General features: G+C 36.8%; 1 protein-coding gene across 1 annotated transcript; it reads right to left on the bottom strand.

Annotated features, from left to right (window-relative positions):
- Positions 1–971: 971 nt before the first annotated feature.
- On the bottom strand, positions 972–19,014 carry LOC139727061 (uncharacterized). Its single transcript, XM_071638040.1, has 11 exons — positions 18,889–19,014; positions 17,948–18,155; positions 15,080–15,186; positions 12,740–12,939; positions 10,008–10,182; positions 7,933–8,104; positions 5,610–5,710; positions 3,618–3,762; positions 2,926–3,008; positions 2,235–2,397; positions 972–1,106 (listed from the first exon to the last, which is right to left on the bottom strand). Exons 1-11 carry the CDS (start codon positions 18,994–18,996, stop codon positions 988–990), a joined length of 1,581 nt encoding a protein of 526 aa, XP_071494141.1. The 5' UTR covers positions 18,997–19,014; the 3' UTR covers positions 972–987.
- Positions 19,015–19,531: the final 517 nt, after the last annotated feature.

The raw sequence follows: 19,531 nt of genomic DNA, 5'->3' as shown, positions 1-19,531 counted from the left end.
AATCAAGGTAAAATGATAAATATGGTTTTGCTCATGAAGTAGTGCTGGATTACACTGATAGACAAGAATAGGTGATATTTTCTTATATCATACATACACCTCTGCAGTCAGCACACTGTAGTGTTTTGTGCTTTTAGTCCTTAAAGTTCTCCATAAATCGGGGGAGATGATTTCAAGTAGAAGGGTGTTTACCACATCTGTTGTCATTAGGTTGAAGCTTATTAATATTAGGGATATACTTATATTATGGATGGTCAACAATAGTAAAATTGATATGGCACTAGTCTTCTATAAATACATCTGTATTCATTTGCAGAATATTGAGCATATTGAACACTACCTGAGTAAGTATATTTAGTACAAATATATAACACACAAGGTGCAAACATGTAAGACTAGACATGTTTGAGATACCCTGCCAAAAAAACTTTCAAACAAAGAATATATTGTAAGCACTTCCAGTTTGAAAGACAATAGAGCAATTGTATATTACAAATTTCAAAGTCGAGGATATGTTCCTTATATTTTTTTAAAGAAATTAAATGAGTTGTAGGAATATACTGTCATACATGAGCTATAAATCTTGAAAATATAATAAAGGTGATATAAAATAAATATTTCCCTGAATATTATCTCTCATGAAGGATATGTTTCACTTCATATCACAAAATAGGACGTCTGCTAACAGGAGATTGTAATTCCATTCAGCAATTTATGCTTAATCACTTCATATGATACATGACTGCTATATGCTCCTTTACACAGTACATCTAATTCAACATTATGCATAACTACCAAGATTCCCCACATGAAAAAGTGGTTTGCAATATATACACACAGTTGAGCATACTCCCAACTCCGATACACCAAATTACAACCAACAAAATTTACCAATCTGATAAGAATAGAAAAAAAAAGTGAGGTGTCAAACAGGAAGGCTTAATTGTGTCATATTACAAGACAGTTACAATGGCATTATATTCCTCCTTATGACTTTACTGCTCCCCCTTTCAGAATACGACGTAGAATCTTTCCGGAAGCTGATTTTGGAATGGTGGCCACAAATTCCACCCCTCCTCTGAGCTTCTTGTAAGGAGCAACTTTCCCTGTTGCAAAGTATAATGCAAAGAAGAAGAAATTGATAGTTCCATAGCATCTCATTAAAATGTTAGAATGTCATACTCTAAAGCCAGAAATTCTCTTGTGCATGAAACTTTCACAAATTCCATGAAGTGATATGCGGGCAAGTTTTTTGTCTACATAATGCATTGAAATGCCTGTACAATACTGTACATCATCATTGTTGGCAATTTGCAGAACTTTCATGCTGCAAATGTTTGCAATTTCACACTTTGCATTATTTTTACGTATTTGAAGAATCTCATTTTTCTAATTTTCATAATTTTCATACTCAAGAGAACTATTAGTTGTGTTTCGGTTGTGTTTGAATCTGTTTATCAAAATGAGGCAGATTGATATTCATTTTAGTTGAGTGGTAGTATTTCACAGTTGCTTTAGCACACTATCATTTACTCTTGTAGGTTAGATACAAAAACATCCAGCAATTTCCTCAAGTTATGCATGATTTGAAAGTTTGATAAAAACCTAAAACATATGTATCTGACAGGCAATGTCTGGTTTTTGTAGGAATAAGATTGTAGGAATAGTTTCCTTGAGTATAGACAGAAAAAAAAATGTTCACATTCTTCATATATCTCTTTGTCTGCAAGATGGCCAAGAACTAGCTCTTAATGTTTGATGTTCACCCATATAGATGTTCTGTGCCTTACTATAAAATGTAGTTCAATTTATCACCGTTTATTTCACTGTCTCAGCAGCTTGGGTCAACAAACATTGGAGCCTGAATTCTTTCTTTCACACAGTCATGCCCCAAAATAGTGTTAAATATGGATGATTTTAAAAAAAGGTTGATGGGTGCTGAGTTCCATTTAGTTGTTTTCAATAATTAAAAAAAGAGAATACATATGTAAGCTGAATAGTAAATGACCTCTCAAATTCTTGTCCAACAGATTTAGAGACTACCAATTCACTACATCTGGAAAATGAAATAAGCACAGCAATAAGTAAAATACAAATAAAAGACAAATGCAGAAACAAAAACAAAAATATCCAAAATTATGCCTCCGGCACCACTTCGTGGTGGAGGCATAAAAAATACCCCTAACCCACTCCCAATCCCTTAACTGACACATCAAATAACAAACAATCTTTACCTGCAACGAATTCGACAACATCGCTCTCTGTCAGTTCCTCTCCAACCCGGACGATGTAGGCCTTAGGGAGTTCCCCTGCCTCCTCATCAGGTACACCGATGACGGCTGCATCGGATATCTTAGGATGGGTCAGTAGTAGGGCTTCAAGCTCAGCAGGTGGAACCTTGTCATAACAATCAATCATGAAATGATAATAATGGTAAGGCTGATGGTCAAAAAAATATATATACACATATTTTTTATTACTATCATTTGTAGTAGTTTGTATTAGTAGTCATAATAGTGGTAACAGCAGTAGCAGCAGTAGTGGTAGTAGTACAATGTAGTATCATTATCATTAGCATCAACATTGATATTGTCATTATCTACATCACCATTATTCACATCATTACATTTAATAGCTATCACTATATATACATGACGAAACAACAATTCCTACTTCTTCTACACCTACTACTACTTCTACTACTGCTACTACAACTACATGTACTACTTCTACTACTGATGTTACTCCTACATTGCTCAAGAGCATATTTTTAGCTTTCTTATCTAGGGCAATTGCTAATATGTCAGTCTTGATTCTACAGCAAGGTTTTGACAGCATATTTACAAACAATTTAAGTTTTGCAGAATTATTATTTCACACATGAACCCATCTACTAAAAGGTAATTGAGGCCAAACTGATCATACCTGATATCCCTTATACTTGACAAGCTCCTTCAGACGATCCACAATGTAGAACAGCTCCCGATCATCATAGTGGCCAATATCACCTGAAATCACCATGGTTACAGGATGTCATGAGTTTAAGAGCACATTATGATTATCCACCTGGGGTACTACTGAGTTTTCTGCATCAAAATTGATATCAATTTCTTGATACCAACAAGTTTGAACTTTGATAAGCAACACTATTTTAGTAAAGCTCTGTCAACCAAAATTATACCATCCGTTTAATTTTTTTCTCAAAGCATTGAATTTTCTCATTATCTGACATAACTTTTCAGCACATTTTAATTGCAGGGACTACATTGAATAAAAGTGCAGTATCTGTCCCTTTAGATGGAATACCATGTAAATTGAAAAATCTCCAGGGGGCATAAAATGTCTCTACAACCCTCCCCCCCCCCCCCCCAAAAAAAAAAAAAAAAAAAAAAAATGTGTGTGCTGAACCAGTTCTTTGCATAGCATAGAAATGTTTTTGTGTTGGAGGGATGTAAGTACCAGACAAATCATGAGAATCAACCTATATGTACAGCATACAAATGTTTGTATTGATGGCTGTGATACCAGCCCACCCATGTGAATCCACCTGTATGTATAGCATACAATTAATGCTTGCACTGGAGGATTGTGATACCAGCCCATCCTTGGATACCAACCTGTATGGAGGAATCCATCCTCATCAATGGTGTTGGCGGTTGCTTCTGGGTTTTCGAGGTATCCTCCCATAACCTGTGGTCCTCTGATACACAGCTCTCCGTCCTGCCCCGCCCCAAGGAGTTCCCCTGTCTGGATGTCCACAATCTTACCAGGGGTGTGGGGGACAAGGGGGGGGGGGGGGTGGGAATAAATATGGCAGGGTTAGTGAACACATTATGCTCACTGATGAGGCAACCATGACACATTTACAGACATAATTAACCATTTGCAGATGAAACAAAACCCAGCATTAGTGCTTCAAAATACTGTAGTTCTAAAATGTGAGTTTGGGATAGAAACAACCAATTTAAAAATTTGAACCAGTATAACTGATGTTAAATATACAAAATGTGAACTATAGTTATAATAAAAATGTTTCCAGACTAAACCGTCTACAGTTATGGTTTAAAGAGAAAAATAGTGATATCTCCTTATATTTTAGGCTTTATTGGAAACATTTCATATGGCAGGATGTTTTGTGATACCACTGACCTACACATGTGCATCAAAAGTGATATCTTGAACATTTTTTTAAATCACTGCTCCCAAAGGTAAACAGGACCTTTAAGAAACCTAGTGCTTTCAGTTAGCCCTTCAATTATTTAATCATTACAAGCTCATACCACAAAGTAAGATCAAACATCTGAGGTGAAACAGATTTGCCTGCTTAATGCATACATTATTAATTACAATCCTATTTATTTGTACAAGAAGATACTTGAAAATGAATTCATAGTGCCTACTTATACAATGCACACATGTGTTGTTAGCTTTCATACAATCTACTGCGTGCAAGTAAAGTACATCTGCAAGCAGTGGCTGCTATCTGAACTAATTTTATTTACAGGAGTATTCTAGTACAGCATATGTAGCAAAAGCACTGTGTATTGCTGTATTTATTTTATTTATTTAGTTCTAATATTTTGTCAGGGTAGCCCATTTACCAATAAGTAGTGGTCTTTCAAGGAGCCCTGAATAATTTTGATGAATATACATGTATGTACATTAAATAACAAAACGTATATGCAGAAGATTTCATAGATATATAGTTTGCAAAGATATATACTGTACATTGCAAAGTAACATAAAAAATTCAGTGTATATTGATTATGAGTATGAGTAGAGAGTGGACAGGATGGAGAAAGTGGTCAGAAGGCAGCACAATGCAAAGTAAGACAGAGACAGACAGGCAGACAGACAGATACAAACAGAGAGAGAGAGAACCAGATACAAAGAGACAGACAGACAGACATATAGACAGAGAAACAGAGATGGACAGACAGACAAACTGGCAGAGAAACAGCGACAGATAGAGAGACAGAGACAGAGAGAGAGAGAGAGAGAGAGAGAACAGTAGCTAGACTGGCGATGGTGAAGTGAAATGGGTGGCTAAAATTAAACACAATATCTCACCATGTTCACTAAATATATTTAGCATACCTTTCTTCTAAGAGCAGTTTGGAATGGCCACAAACTGCAGAAATTATTTTTTTTTATACATAAGCAGCTAGACAAGACCAAATCAGCTGGAAGTATTTGAGTTGTTACTATGGAAACTGCAATCATCATAACTTGCAACTAGAAAAGCACTCTGAGAGCGCAGACCTCCGCCAAGCAGCTAATTTCCACCAATTTCCACCAAAGCCTCAAAAATGCGCACCTTGAACTCCCAAGTTCATCGACCCTATGTTGTACCTGTTAAATATCGAAAATCCTTCATAAAATCCACAAAAATTCATGGATCACTACCAAAATTTAATTTGTCTGTTCCTTGTGTCATTTTCAATCTTTCCTGTAAATTTCATCCAAATCTGTGCACGACTTTTTGAGTTATTTTGCACAAGGACAAACAAACGGTAACGAAAACATAACCTCCCTTGGCGGAGGTAATAACTACCACTCCTTGCATCAGTGTTATGTGCCCTGTGGGGACTTATTCAGAAGGAACTTACCTTGGCTTCTGTGTTTGGCAGCAGGAGGCCAACACTAGAGGGAACATCCACACTCTTAGGAAGAACATGAGAGACAGGACCCAGTTCTGTCATGCCGAAGCCTGTGAAAATGTAAACAAGACCGATTGAAAGTCAGAGCATAACTGTGTAGTCATCTTTTATTCACAACCATTTGACAGGCAGGGTAGGAAACTCATACAATACATACAGGAAGTAGCACTCTTTCATAATCAATACAATGATAATGACAAACATTGAATTGATAAGCTTGCTAAGACAATAGTTCAAATTGTTTTCTCCTATTACCTTTCTGTCTGTGTGCACAAAATACAAGTGACCCAGGGGTCATGTGCTCACCTAAGTATCTCAAGTTCACCTTCCATGCATTCTTGCAAACTCTTACCTGAGAACATTGGAAACTCGGGGCGAGGGCAGCTTTGCGAGCTGGGGGCATGATGTGTATTTGCATATTCCGTCACAGTGGTAAAAATACCTGCCAAGTACAATGTACTTTATAGAAGGTTGGACTATGCAGCTTGGGGAAAAAAAAGACTTAAAGCTCTATCACTTCTGATTCTAGAGGAGAACATTATTATTGAATATTCCTTAATTTAGGACAATTTAGGTCTGCATATCAATCCCCCCCCCCTCCAGGGTGTGGGGGGGGGGGGGCAGGCATCCCTAAATCTTCAATGAACAACCTTGGAACTATAAAGTCATCAATGTACAAACTCATGGTATTAACTTTGCTTTATCATTACTGGTTCTAGAGTAGAAGATTGTAAATATTCCTTAATGTCGGGGGGGGGGGGGGATTGGGCCCCCTAGGGGCCCCCCAAGAGGGACATGGTGCCCATTTGAAGGAATTGAGATTCTATCCCCCTAGGGATGCTACCTGCAAAGTTTGGTAAAAATTCATCATGAGGTTTTCAAGATGAAGATGAAAATGTACAATCTAGGCCCCATTAGGCCCCATTAGGCCCCATTTAGGCCCACCCCATCCCCTCTCCTGGGTCCCGGGGGGGGGGGGGGGGGGGGGGGGGGGGGGAGGGGGGGTGGGGGGGGGCACCCCTCCGCCATGAACAAACTTGAAACTACAGTCATCAATGTACTAACTCATTGTATTAACTAAGCCCTATCACTTCTGGTTCTACAGAAGATTTTTTTTAAAGATTCATTGATTTTGGGGGTTTGTGGGGCATGGTGCCCATTTGAACATATTGAGATCCTATCCCCTAGGGATGCTACCTGCCAAGTTTGGTGAAAATCAGTCACGGGCTTTCAAGGAGAAGATGAAAATGTACAATTTAGGCCCCATTAGGACCCCTCCCCTGGGTCCAAAGGGGGGGGGGGGCACCCCTGATTCCGCCATGAACAAACTTGAAACTACAGTCATCAATGTACACTGTACTACCTCATAGTATTAATTAAGCCCTCCCTTCTGGTTCTAGAGAAGAAGATTTTTAAAGATTCCTTAATTTGGGGGGGGGGGGGGTTGGAGCCCCCCTTGGGGGCCTCCCAGGTGGGCCATGGTGCCCATTTGAAGAAATTGGAATCCTATCCCCCAAGGGATGCTACCTGCCAAGTTTGGTTAAAATCAGTCATGGGGTTCTCAAGAAGAAGAGGAAAATGTAAAAAGTTTACGCACGACGCACAATGGACGATGCACGACGGACGCCGGACGAAGAACGATCGCAAAAGCTCACTTGAGCCTTCGGCTCAGGTGAGCTAAAAAAAAAATCTGAAGGCTGCCCTTCTTGAAACATTAGATGTGAATTTCATGAATTTGCAATCAAAGTTTGATTCTACCTTCTTGAGCTTTCGCTGTGATGTCAATGAAATTCGCTTCTAATAGAGATTTACCAATCAGATGAACATCTTAAAAGACCTTCTTGGAACACTTCAAAACTACTTTAACCACAAAACAAAATATTCCCTGACAATCATAAGAAGGTACAAATGCAGCTTGCAAGTTGAGGTTGGTGGGTACTGTGAGTACATGGAATGGACAAAACTAACATGGGATATTAAAGATGAGCGACTTTTGCTGTTTTCTTTGTCATTCCATAAAATATTTTGCTTTAATGGCAGGTCAAGTAACTACTTTCCCAAAATTGGGGCTGAGCATTAATCAATTGAAGATGGTAATTCAGCAAAGCACATTTCACATTTATAATTCAGCATGTACCTGTACTAATTTCTAATACAAACAATGAATAATGAATGGAAACAAAAAAAAAAAAAAAACCTGAAGTGAAATTGAGCGTGAGTACGGAAAAAATGAAGCAAATTATAGCTGTCAGCTGCTTTTTTACACCCCTACCTTGTCTAATGCATTTCACTCCTGTTCTGCTCTTGAGAGCTGCTGCAATGTCGCCCCCTAGTGGTGCAGCCCCAGACGTCACCATTCTCAGTGAGGACAGGTCGTACTTTTCAACCAGTGGGTGCTTGGCTAGGAATAGCATGATGGGTGGGACGAGGTAGGCCACATTAATCTGTGATATACAGAATCAGAAGCACCAAACACCAACTTATGTGAAATTTTTGGTGGGACATATTCTGCTGTGATATACCACATTGTTAACGCCAAACAAAAATCAGTTGTGATGATGGGTATTATGCCAGGAGATGATGCTATTTATATGATTTTGACTGGCCTCGAGGGAAATACTAGAAAATATTGCCCAAACTGAAAGAATTATTGCCCGAGTCGAAGACGAGGGCAATATTCTTTCAGTACGGGCAATATTTATCTGGTATCTCCCTCAAGGCCAGTCAATATCATAATTATTACCTATCCCGTAGGTAAATTAGGAAAATATGTGAATACGGCTATACACTATGATATAGATCAAGCCACATTTGACAATCTGTAGATCATCACCAACATGTCGAATAATTGAAAATTGTTCATCAGTGTATACCATTCAACTTCAACTTCCAAGATGTATGTATAGTAACAGGCGAACTTCAAACATCTGAACGTTTTTACACTTTATTTTAGTTTCTGTTTCAATTTGGAGAGTTGTAATAACTGATTGTCACTGTGCACTTATTGAGCACAAATGGACTAGTCATTGTTTGACGTGTAGTGCTGCTGGAAGTGGTCGACCTTGTATGAGTTGATTTATTGGCGTTCTTCTGCAATGCGTGTAACCAACACGCAGCGACATCCTCGAATGTCTTGTTTTCGCTTTGTGGTCGACCGGAATGTTTACATGTCATTTTAAAGTGATTGACGAGACCGAAATGTTTCAGTGCATGCACTCCCACCGTTATAACGAACACGGATATAACAAAATTCCGGTAATAACGAAGTAAAAATCTGGGCTGCAGTGTCATCCACTCTATGTATTTCTATTGTTTATTTGTTTGGTTATAACAAAATTCCGATATAACGAAAGAAAACTGCCGGTCCCGAGGGGCTATCATTATAATAGGAGTCCACTGTACATGCAAAACCCCGGATGCTCGTGATATGCTCTAATGTCGCCTGCTGAACTCCACGACCCTGCAAAATCCCAACTGCAATTGTCTCACAAAACTACCTCGTATAGGTAATAATGAGTGATATTGTATGGAAGTACAGAATTTTAATGTACTTCATTCCAAGGGAACATCTATTCTTGAGATTACATGACCATGACAGAGTTTGCAGAAACTGCTCACAGTTTGCTTCATCTTGTATGCATGCTTTCAGAGCAGAGACTTGATACTTGTAAACAACAGCAGAACCCAGAGTATCTTGCTCCTTTTTTTTGTGTGTGTGTGGCATCTTATTACAGAAGGTATTATTTAATTTGACATTGCAGCATGCATCTATGTGTAATAAATGAATTTAGAAATTTAGAGTTACACAAAAATTATGAGAGGGTAAGTACTCTTATCTGATTCTGTTCATTTATTATATTCATTAGTATGGCATGATGAGTGGAGTTGATGCTGTTTCTGACTATTGCTAGTCACCTGGGTCAAACCCCAAGGGGGTCAGGATCAGTCCCCCATTATCACAAGTTTGGGAGGGAGGGAGGGAACACTGTACTGGGGTTGCACCCTGGTCTTGGAAAAGAGAAGTGAGGAGGGATCGTCTACGTGCAAAAGTTGTGACTCTCTCGTGCACTGGACCTCTTTTCTATGTTCTACCTCATAGACAGAGTGTTTTCCCTTTTTTCCAGAGGAGACAGCTTGGTAGCACATAAAACTGCTCACACCAGTTTGAACCCAAGTCATTCGATGGGAAGGCAGACAGGATAGGGGCTGAGCAACATTGCCATCATAGTTATTTCTAATGAAACAATCTGTGCTACCATAATATACACAGCACTACACAAAAGGTGCTCTGTTCAAAGGAAAAAAAATCCGAACATTCCGTGAGAAATCAGATCAGTCGACATTCACCTCATAATCTTGCATGATCTTGAGAAAGGCCTCTGGCTCGAAGCGTGACATACAGATTTGCCTGGTGCCGCACCGAAGGCCATGAAGCATAATGACTACAAGGCCGTAGCAGTGAAAGTACGGCAGCAGTGCCAGCATATTCTCCCCAGGTGCATCATCCAGAATTTCTGGATTGCTGCAGTGAATATAACATGGGCAAACAAAGAAATATGTACTTCAAATTCTAGCCCCAAGTTTGAATATACATCTAAAATATCACAGCTTATGAAATTGCTTTAAATATAACAATATGTTTATAAGCCTTCTGTGGAATGTACAGAAAAGAATAAACTTGAAAAATGTATAATTTTTCAGTCTTCAATTCTAAATCTTTTGATTGAAAAAAAAATATAAAAGAGAACAACAAGTTATATGTTTACCATTGATATAAACTTTGTCTTCTGATTGCCTATTCAAATCAGGGCTGTGTTCTGAAATTTCATCTGATGAGGCATGCCAGCTTATAATAATAATAATAATAATTGCATTTATATGGCGCTTCATACTGACGTTTCTAAGCGCACTTTGCTACTCATACAAATAGATTAGAAAACACAATAACATTAACAAAATCAGCATTAACAGCTTATTGCTGTAATCATATGCTTTATGTTCTTAGTTAAATTATCAGACACTAAATAGGCCCCTACCCTGCTTTTCATGATTTTTATACTCTATTTCCATATTTCATGAGACACTCAAAGTTGATTGACAGTTTACAAAATATAAGCTATACAAGTACAATGTGACTGGTTGCCACTTTTTTCAGATTCCCCTCATATATATACAGGATACATTTTGTGGTGTTTTATTTTTGTAAATTTCAGGAGTCATTAGAAACTTGCACAATTAACAACTCACAAAAAAAATATTGTCTGTGTTACACAGATCTGCTATATATTGTCACAAAGGTGGGAAATCACCAACTTTTCTCCTAAAAAGAGATAATACATATCATTTCTCATTCTGTCCATGTGGATCTTGATCAAAAATTGCACTGCTCGCATTATAGTCTTACTAATACCAATTTGTGAAATGTCAGGTGGGTATATTTCATAGAGTTTCTAGGACATGCTTGAATAAAACCTGTTGAACAGTTTTTCCTTTAACAAAGAGAGTAGAATCTTTGACATGCCGAGCTATGCCTCTCATATGCAAGGGCCTTCATCATGCGGCTTTATATTTTGTGGAAAGATGAGATAATGCCAAAATGAAACACCATACCGCCTCAACTGATCTCACTAGGGATCAAAACAGACACTTCTGGCAAACAAATCAGGCAAAATGTAATTTAAACTTAATGAGCTAGACAGTCATTCTACTTTAAAGGCCTGGTAGCATAGGGATTCCATGGAGTGGGATGGCTGTATGGCCCCGCCCAGATACATTCAAGAATCCCTGTAACAAATTTATACTTGTGTACATTACAGCTTTATCATTGACCTCTCTAATTTATAATTACACACCTGGCTGAAGAATCTCAACTGGAGTCGACCATTACAAACGCTTCAATGCGAATATTTGATGACAGGATCTATATATATATATGTTTCTTTAACCCTAAAAGGGCCAGGCTTTTTTGGCTATGCTGACCGGAGGGGATGGATTCCGGCCCCCCCCCCCCCCCCCCCCCCCCCCCCCCCCCGAGATCATGATGAAATTTTGCACGCGTGAGACCCATGTCATAATCTACAAGAGTGTGCCATAAGATTTTTTTGAAACAATCAATTTCTAATTGTAATTAATTATGCAAATTAAGCTCAAGATCATTTAGCCTAATTAAAAGCATTGAGAGTCTAATTTTTGATCTGCAAATCTGTTTTGTCTCAAAAGCTGCGCGAGACTTGAACAAACAAAGTCAAGACGCCTCGCGATTAGGCCTTCTCGCATTGCAGAATTATAACACGAAACGTCGGGGGGGGGGGGGGGGGGGAGGGCGGATTCCGCCCCCGCCCTTTTAGGGTTAAAGAAAACCAAAACCCAAAGAGAAATGTGGATTGAGTGAAAGCAGCAACATTAATAGAACACATCAGTGAAAGTTTGAGGAAAATCAAACAATTAATGCCAAAGTTGTGAATTTTTAAAGTTTTGGTGTTGGAACTGCTGGATGAGGAGACTACTTGAGTTTATGACATCATGTGTGGACAACTATTATCAAGAAAATATAAAGAAAATTAAACATCATTTCACTTTTCTCGCATAATGAAAGAGCACTTTTACTAACTGCTTTCAGAAAGCAGGGGGGATGATTACTACCCTTTAAACATATGTCACTATCAAGTTGATGGAATGTGTAATTTTCATGAAAATTGAATTTTTTGTGGAATTCCCTTTATATTTTCTTTATATTGCTGTCCACACATGACGTCATAAACTCTAGTAGTCTCCTCATCCAGCAGTTCCAACACCAAAACTTTAAAAAATTCATAACTTCTGCATCGATTGTCCGATTTTCCTCAAACTTTCACTGATGTGTCTTACTATTGTTGCTGCTTTCACTCAATCCACATTTCTCTTTGGGTTTTGGTTTCCTTTAATGAACCCTGGTAGCAGCAAATGAAGATTGATTCAATCGAGCCACTTACGTTTCCCCATGCTACCAGTCTTTAAACACATCCCAACTTCAAAATTTGATTTACTGACTAAATTTGGCATTAATCTTCATGACTAGTGCTCACTGAAGGATCAGTCACCTCTCCAACTGAGTGATGTTCCAGATGATCATTTTGTTCGTCATGACGACACCTTTTGGCACTCCTGTGGTGCCACTTGAGAATGGGAGGGCAAAGAGGTCATCAAGAGAGGGCGCCAGAGTGGGGAAAGCCGAGCCGTCATCTGCTAGTAGATCCTCAAAGGGCTGGCAGCCATCCGCCTCGCCAAACACGTACACTGCCTGTGGTGAATGTTAGATGTTAAAGGTAAAGATGTTACGGTAAAAAGGACTCTAGACTGGGTACAAGTTTGATGGAGTTACAGCCGTATGCTCCCCTCCCCTTTTCCTTCAGAAATAATTTCAGAAGCTTCCATCCTCAAAACAGATACACTAACTGTCCGTACAGGTGAATGCAGATGTTATCATCTCCAGACAAAAAGGACACTAAATTCAATGGAGTAACGCCCCTTTTTAATAAAGGGTTGAAAGCAGAAGCTTCCATCACAAGGTCAAGTTCAATTTATGACCTCAAGTACCGACGCCAAACGATACACTCAGGTTATTTTTTGCTGGTAATATTATTTCATTTGATCGTAGAATTTGCAGTGCAACCCTGGTAGCTCAGATAACAAAATGTTTTACAAGAAAACTTATTAAATGCAAGATGATCACAAATTAGTGTTTTCTTTCAGTGATTTATTTATCTAATTAAATCAAAATCTTCTGGTGATTTTCGAAACTCATTCTGACACTTTAAATGCATCAGCCCACAAATATCTTCATACCCAAGACATCCAAAGTAATAATCATTATTTTTTTTTTAAACCACACATGGATGGCACAGCATATATTCAAGAGGAAACACGTGTATAAGCACATACATATTGCTTCCTGAAAGCTCAAACTAAGCTCAAACTATCAGCATTCTGACTTGGACTTTGATACATGCTTGTTTCATGGGAAACTGAAAAAGAAAGCACTCACATACTTTGTGCTTCCAACTGTGAAACATTTGAACTACTGAACATTTGACCCCATTTCAAAAACAGTTTCCTACAATTGCTGTAGCTTTCCATGACTGAATAACGTTCTTTGCAGCGGGAAACCTGACTATAGCCTCTCACACTACAAGCAACTAATGGTAATCAAAAGGCCATTACAGGGGCAGATCCAGGAATTCTGTACGGGGGGCGCAACTAATATTTCTGGTGTCACTTCCGGGTTTGATTTCATCTTTTTCTTTTTATTTCTTTTGTTTTTAATGAAAAATAAAGGGAGGCGTGCACCGGTTGTGCCCCCCTCTGGATCCGCCACTGCATTATGAGATATAACAGACAGGGCTGGACATTAGGGGTGGCCTGGCGGTCTGGGCCACTAGAAATTGATGTTGATTCATCAAATTTCAAGAAAGGTTATCTTTTCATGGCCCGATTAGGCAACTATGATTTAAAATGGATTGTTACCTTTGCTTTTATTTCAGGCTGCTACATATCTCTTTTGGGCTACCAAAATTTTAGATTTAAAGATTTCAAAGGCCCAAATGAGCCACGAGAGAGAAAAAAAGTTAATGTCACACCCTGTAATAGATATACAAACAGTTACAAAACTTTTATAAAAGGGGAATGAAACCCCTATAAATAATGGATTGAACAAAAGTGGCAATATTAGTAAAAACACATCAGAGAAGTTTGAGGAAAATTCAACAATCCTTTCAAAAGAAATGAATTTGTAAAGTTTTAGTACTGGTAAGAAGACTAAAACAAATAATGAGATAATGCAGGGACAACAATACAAGGAGAATTCAAAGAAAAAAATTCTTTTTAAATAAAAAGTGCACAATTCATCTTTTTAAATAAAAAGTACACATTCCCTCATCTTAATATTGACATAAATATGTTAAGGGCAAAATAAGTCTCCCTGTTTTCTGAAAGAGGTTAGTCAAGTGCTTTTTCATTATGCTAGAGAAATGAAAATATGTTGAATTTTATTTATGTTTGTTCTTTTTATCATTGTTCAAACATGAAGTCACAAAATGTTGTAGACTTCTCATCCAGCGAAGCTGGTAGCAAAGCTTTAAAAAGTCATAATGTTTGAACAGATTTTCATCAAAGTCACTGCCATGTTCTACTAATATTGCTGCATTCACTCAATTCATATATATACACTGTATATATATATATATATATATATATATATATATATATATATATATATATATATATATATACATATATATATATATATACACACATATATATACATATATATATATATGGGGTTTATTCTCCTTTAAGCAAAACCGTCCACTAAAAGACATGTGCTGGGTGACTTTATACAGTGTTCTTGGGGTTAATTTGGAGTAACAAGCACAACCTTTTACCTTCACTCTTGGAAGCCGGCTCTTTGCCTCCAAAACCTTCTCAGCAAAGGGAGGTACAGTGATGATCATTTGGGCCCCTGCAGCCTCCATCTGACGAACCAGTTCATCTTTATATCATAAAGATTATGAAACAAACAATAATGGTCTTCTATCCTTTGCTTCTCAGCAGTGTAGATTTACTGCAAACAAACATAAAAAGAGACATAAAGATTCATTCTTCTCACCCCCCCCCCCCTTTATGGCCAAGCTCATCAAAGCAAACATTAGGGCATATTACTCAAGTCTGCCATTGCCAAGCAGACCAACTTGGCAACATAAAAATATACATATCAAATATCAAATCATAATATAAAACATATGAGGTACTGTTTTGCACATTAATAATAATAATAGTAGTAATAATAATGATAATAATAATAATAATAATAATAATAATAATAATAACAATAATAATAATAATAATAATAATAATAATAATAATAATGATAATAATAATAATAATAATAATAATTAATAATAATAATGATAATAATAATAAATAATAATAACAACAACAGCATAGTTTCCTCTATAGTACAGTTCCAGTAAACTGTATCAATGCGCTTTACAGCCAAATTCAAAGTCAAAGGGAAAATAAGAACTTTTCAAATTCTTTTTGAATGTTGAAACTAAAGGTGACACCCAATTACTTACAATGTGAGATTTTATGCCCATCTGCACAAATTGCTGAGTAATTAGGCAAAGTTGCTCTCAATAAAATCTGAACAAAGATGCTCCAACATAAGCACTGCACCCAAAACAAGGAAAAAAGTGATGAATGAAATTTAGCAGAGGAACAACACCTTGTTGAGGATATATTCATTACAATATCTACATTCTACATGCTCTAAAATTCCATAACTTTCTTTATTTTACCTCTAATTTTGATCTTGACACCTCTACATCTCTTTTTCCTAATTCAACTCCATCTAATAAAATCATATTAATCATGACGTGATACTGCACTTAAATTCAAGCTCAGGGGAGCTAAAAAGACAACATAATAGTTCACTGTACCTTCCAGCTCAAAAGAATTGAAAAACGATCTCAATAGTTAGCAACTTTTCAGTTTAAACTGGCTGAAAACACAGAAACAGTGCAAGGTGACCCAGCTCTTATGACAAGGTTGTAGCAATTAACATGGACCACGTAGATGCTTATAGAGATGATACATTATCTTTGGACTAACAAACTCGAGACAAAATCTAACATCACAATGTACATCAAAAACTAAATCACATATCCAATTACACTGACATGAGTACCACTTTAGCTAATACTCAATACTGATTTGAAGCCATTATGAACCTGAAGAAGAAATTGATCTCTGGATTGAAGATAAGCTACCCATGAAATTGTAGCTTTGTAGGAAATGCTCTCAAAGTACTGTGAAGTAAGATATTTTTGCAGCATGAAATTTTTGTGAATTTGAACTGATGGCCTTTTTCACAGCATGAAATTTTCATGAATTACCTCTGGCATTCAATGCATATAGTGCAGACAAGAACCCTCGTTTTAATGACAAATCTCTGCTCTCACAAAATTCACGAAATTAAAATGCAGGTGAACATACCTCATTTTACAATAGGCCTACATAGTATCATGGATTACATGCCATGTGTATTTACGAAATCTATAAATTACGGACTTAATACACATCAAGGATTCATGCAACATACCATGTGAAAAAAATGACATTAGGTATGTTGTCTTTATGTTTGGCTTATCCTTTACCTAAATGAATGAACTTTAACAATGATATAAACTGTCAAATGTGCCCCTGCATCACAAAAACCCAGTGCCAGCTTTTAGTTAAGCTCAGAGTTTGAAAGAGGAGGATTTACACTGTAGAGGCTCATATCCAAGTCAGGATTTCACTTATGATGGTGGTCTCCACCATTTCTTTGAAATCATTTGATTTAATAGTTTCCCTAGGAATATTTAATTGTTTGTACTAATTGTTTTAACATCTAATTTTTCTGGAAATATTTCTTTGTAATATTATATCTGTTTTGTGAAAAATGCAGAAATCAAATCAATTCAAAGCAAAGTGATATTTCTCTCATCAAAACTGGATGTTCCTAACCCATCAAAACAAATGATGAAATGATTTGTAGGAATGTTACTTTCAGGACTTTTGATGTAAGAAGACCATTCAAACACAACGAGTTACACATTTTACATGAAACAAAAGGTTCATTCAAATCTCAGTGTCAACCACTGCAAAGATTTTTTTTTTAATTATTAACCTTAATATTTGTACAGTCAGCAGCAACATGCTCTTCATGCTTTCAAAATGTCAACACAATTAAAACTACTGCTGACTATGGAGTTTCTATAGGGATTTATGCACACTATGGAAAGTCAAGAAAACCAACAATCTTTGAAAGAAACAAAGGGTCTGGAGAAACTGTTATAAGACACATGTATGCTTTATTTTTATGCTTCAAAAGTTTGAACATAGAAACAAGAAAGATAAGATAAAGAATACACACAAAAGGCCATTGCTGAAGTAGTGCAAGATACCACCATTTCTTATCCACAGTATTTTCACACTGTAGAATAAACTATAAAAATACTGGAGCACCAAACATTTCACAAAATTTACATCAAAATGGCAGCTTTCAAAAGAGCATGAAGTGTCAACGTGCCACATCACTTTGGATAGACAAATTTTTTTTTTTGAATTCATATTTGTTTGTCATCATAAATACATGTAGGTGACATATGGCTGACTATGTGAACAACCCCGACTTGTTTCAGGGATGCTTTGAACCACTCTAAACTTCATTTTGTGACACAAGTAACATCTGTTCAACTTGTACCTACCGGCTGTGTACAGTGGATTCACTCCACTTACTACACCACCCATCCTTCCAATGCCGCACAGCATCAACACGAACTCCGGGATATTCGGGCTCATTATGCCGAACACATCACCCTTCCTGTAGCCCTGCCTACAGAGGGCGCTAGCAATGCGATGAGAGAAAAGCTTCACCTGTGCGTACGTGTAGGAGCGTCCCGACAAGCCATCAACCTTTATCCATATAGGATAGAGACAGTACGGTCAGAATTAATCTTTTATTGATATACCACATCAAAAATATGATGAAGACAGAATGTGGACATTTGCCAGTTTATTTTTTATTTTACATTGTATTTATCTATCTATTTTTCACTTTAGTTTAGTTTAGACAAGTTGTACATTTCACCTCAAACCATGTACAAACTATTTCACAAAAAGAAGATATGAACAAACAACAAGATTTTATATAGGAAAACAAATAAGTAGTCAAGTATAACACCTGTTATCACAATCAAACACAATATGGACTATTACATTTTCCACATTAGTTTTTTTTTTTCAGTTTACCTTAGTTTAATCAAGTTGTATATTTCACTTCCACAATGCAGAAACAATTTCATAACAAGTACACACAAAACAAACAAGAAGATTTTATAATGGAAAACATACAAGCAATCAAGTGGTCCTATTATTGCAATTGAACACAGTAATGAACTTTTTCTAAAGCTTCTTTTTTTTTACTTTTAATTAAGATCAGTTGAAAGATATCACTTCAAACAATGTGCAAACATAGACATACGAACGACTAACAAGATTTTGTATTTGGAAAACAAACAAGCAATCGAGTGCACCACCTGTTATCACAATATTGAACAAAAAGACAGATTCGATTTGCGGCTGGATTCATTTTACACAAGATAGAAAAGCTAAGATAAATGTAGATCTGCAATATGTAGAAACTTACCACTGCTGCTGTATCTCCATACTCATCAAATTTTTCAAAGACAAAATCAATGACAGACATTCCAGTTGGGATGCTGACGTCGTCATAACTGCTTTTCACAATTGCCATGGTAACTGGTGAAATGTGGCTTCCTTTAAACTGTTGATATTATGCTGTTAAAGAGGAATATTAAAATGAGACACATTATGCATAGGATACATACATTTTACACCAATAAGAGAATTTAGATGAAAGGATTTTTTTTTCAAAGCAACTTCATCTGGTAATAGTTAACAAATTTGTTAAACATTGTGTGGATCTCCATTTTCTATCAAATCAATATATTTCCTTGTAACTTAAAATCAATTAAAGAAAAATGAGACAAATTTCACTGAAGTATCTGGTAGAAGGCAGATAAACAAACATGTACTATTTTATGAGGTGATTTGTGAAGACAATAAGAAAACTGTCATTTCTAACTCGCTCCTACCAAATTCTCAAAATCAAACAATTATTCAAATTTTAAAATCATTCATTCTTCGTCATGTTGGGATGTTTTTGATACATGTTAAAACTGATTGCAGTTTGATGAAATCCCAAAGTCAATTAAAAACAATTTAAGACAAATTTCATTAAAATCTGCTGAAACAATCAGACAAATTTC

The sequence above is a fragment of the Diadema antillarum genome, unplaced genomic scaffold (assembly GCF_040938485.1).
Source record: "Diadema antillarum isolate AM-2024a unplaced genomic scaffold, OU_Dant_1.0 seq00000117_RagTag, whole genome shotgun sequence".
Classification (NCBI taxonomy): Eukaryota; Metazoa; Echinodermata; class Echinoidea; order Diadematoida; family Diadematidae; genus Diadema; species Diadema antillarum.
Note: the sequence above shows the minus strand (reverse complement) of the source record. Positions and strands in the feature narration are given on the sequence as shown.

Excerpts from the sequence above, each read along its gene's own strand:
- LOC139727061 (XM_071638040.1), bottom strand. The coding sequence starts at position 18,996 with ATGGCAATTGTGAAAAGCAGTTATGACGACGTCAGCATCCCAACTGGA. Across the intron at positions 3,763-5,609 it reads TGCCAAACACAGAAGCCAAG|ATTGTGGACATCCAGACAGG; the intron begins GTAAGTTCCTTC and ends ACCCCTGGTAAG. Across the intron at positions 2,398-2,925 it reads TCAAGTATAAGGGATATCAG|GTTCCACCTGCTGAGCTTGA; the intron begins GTATGATCAGTT and ends TGTTATGACAAG.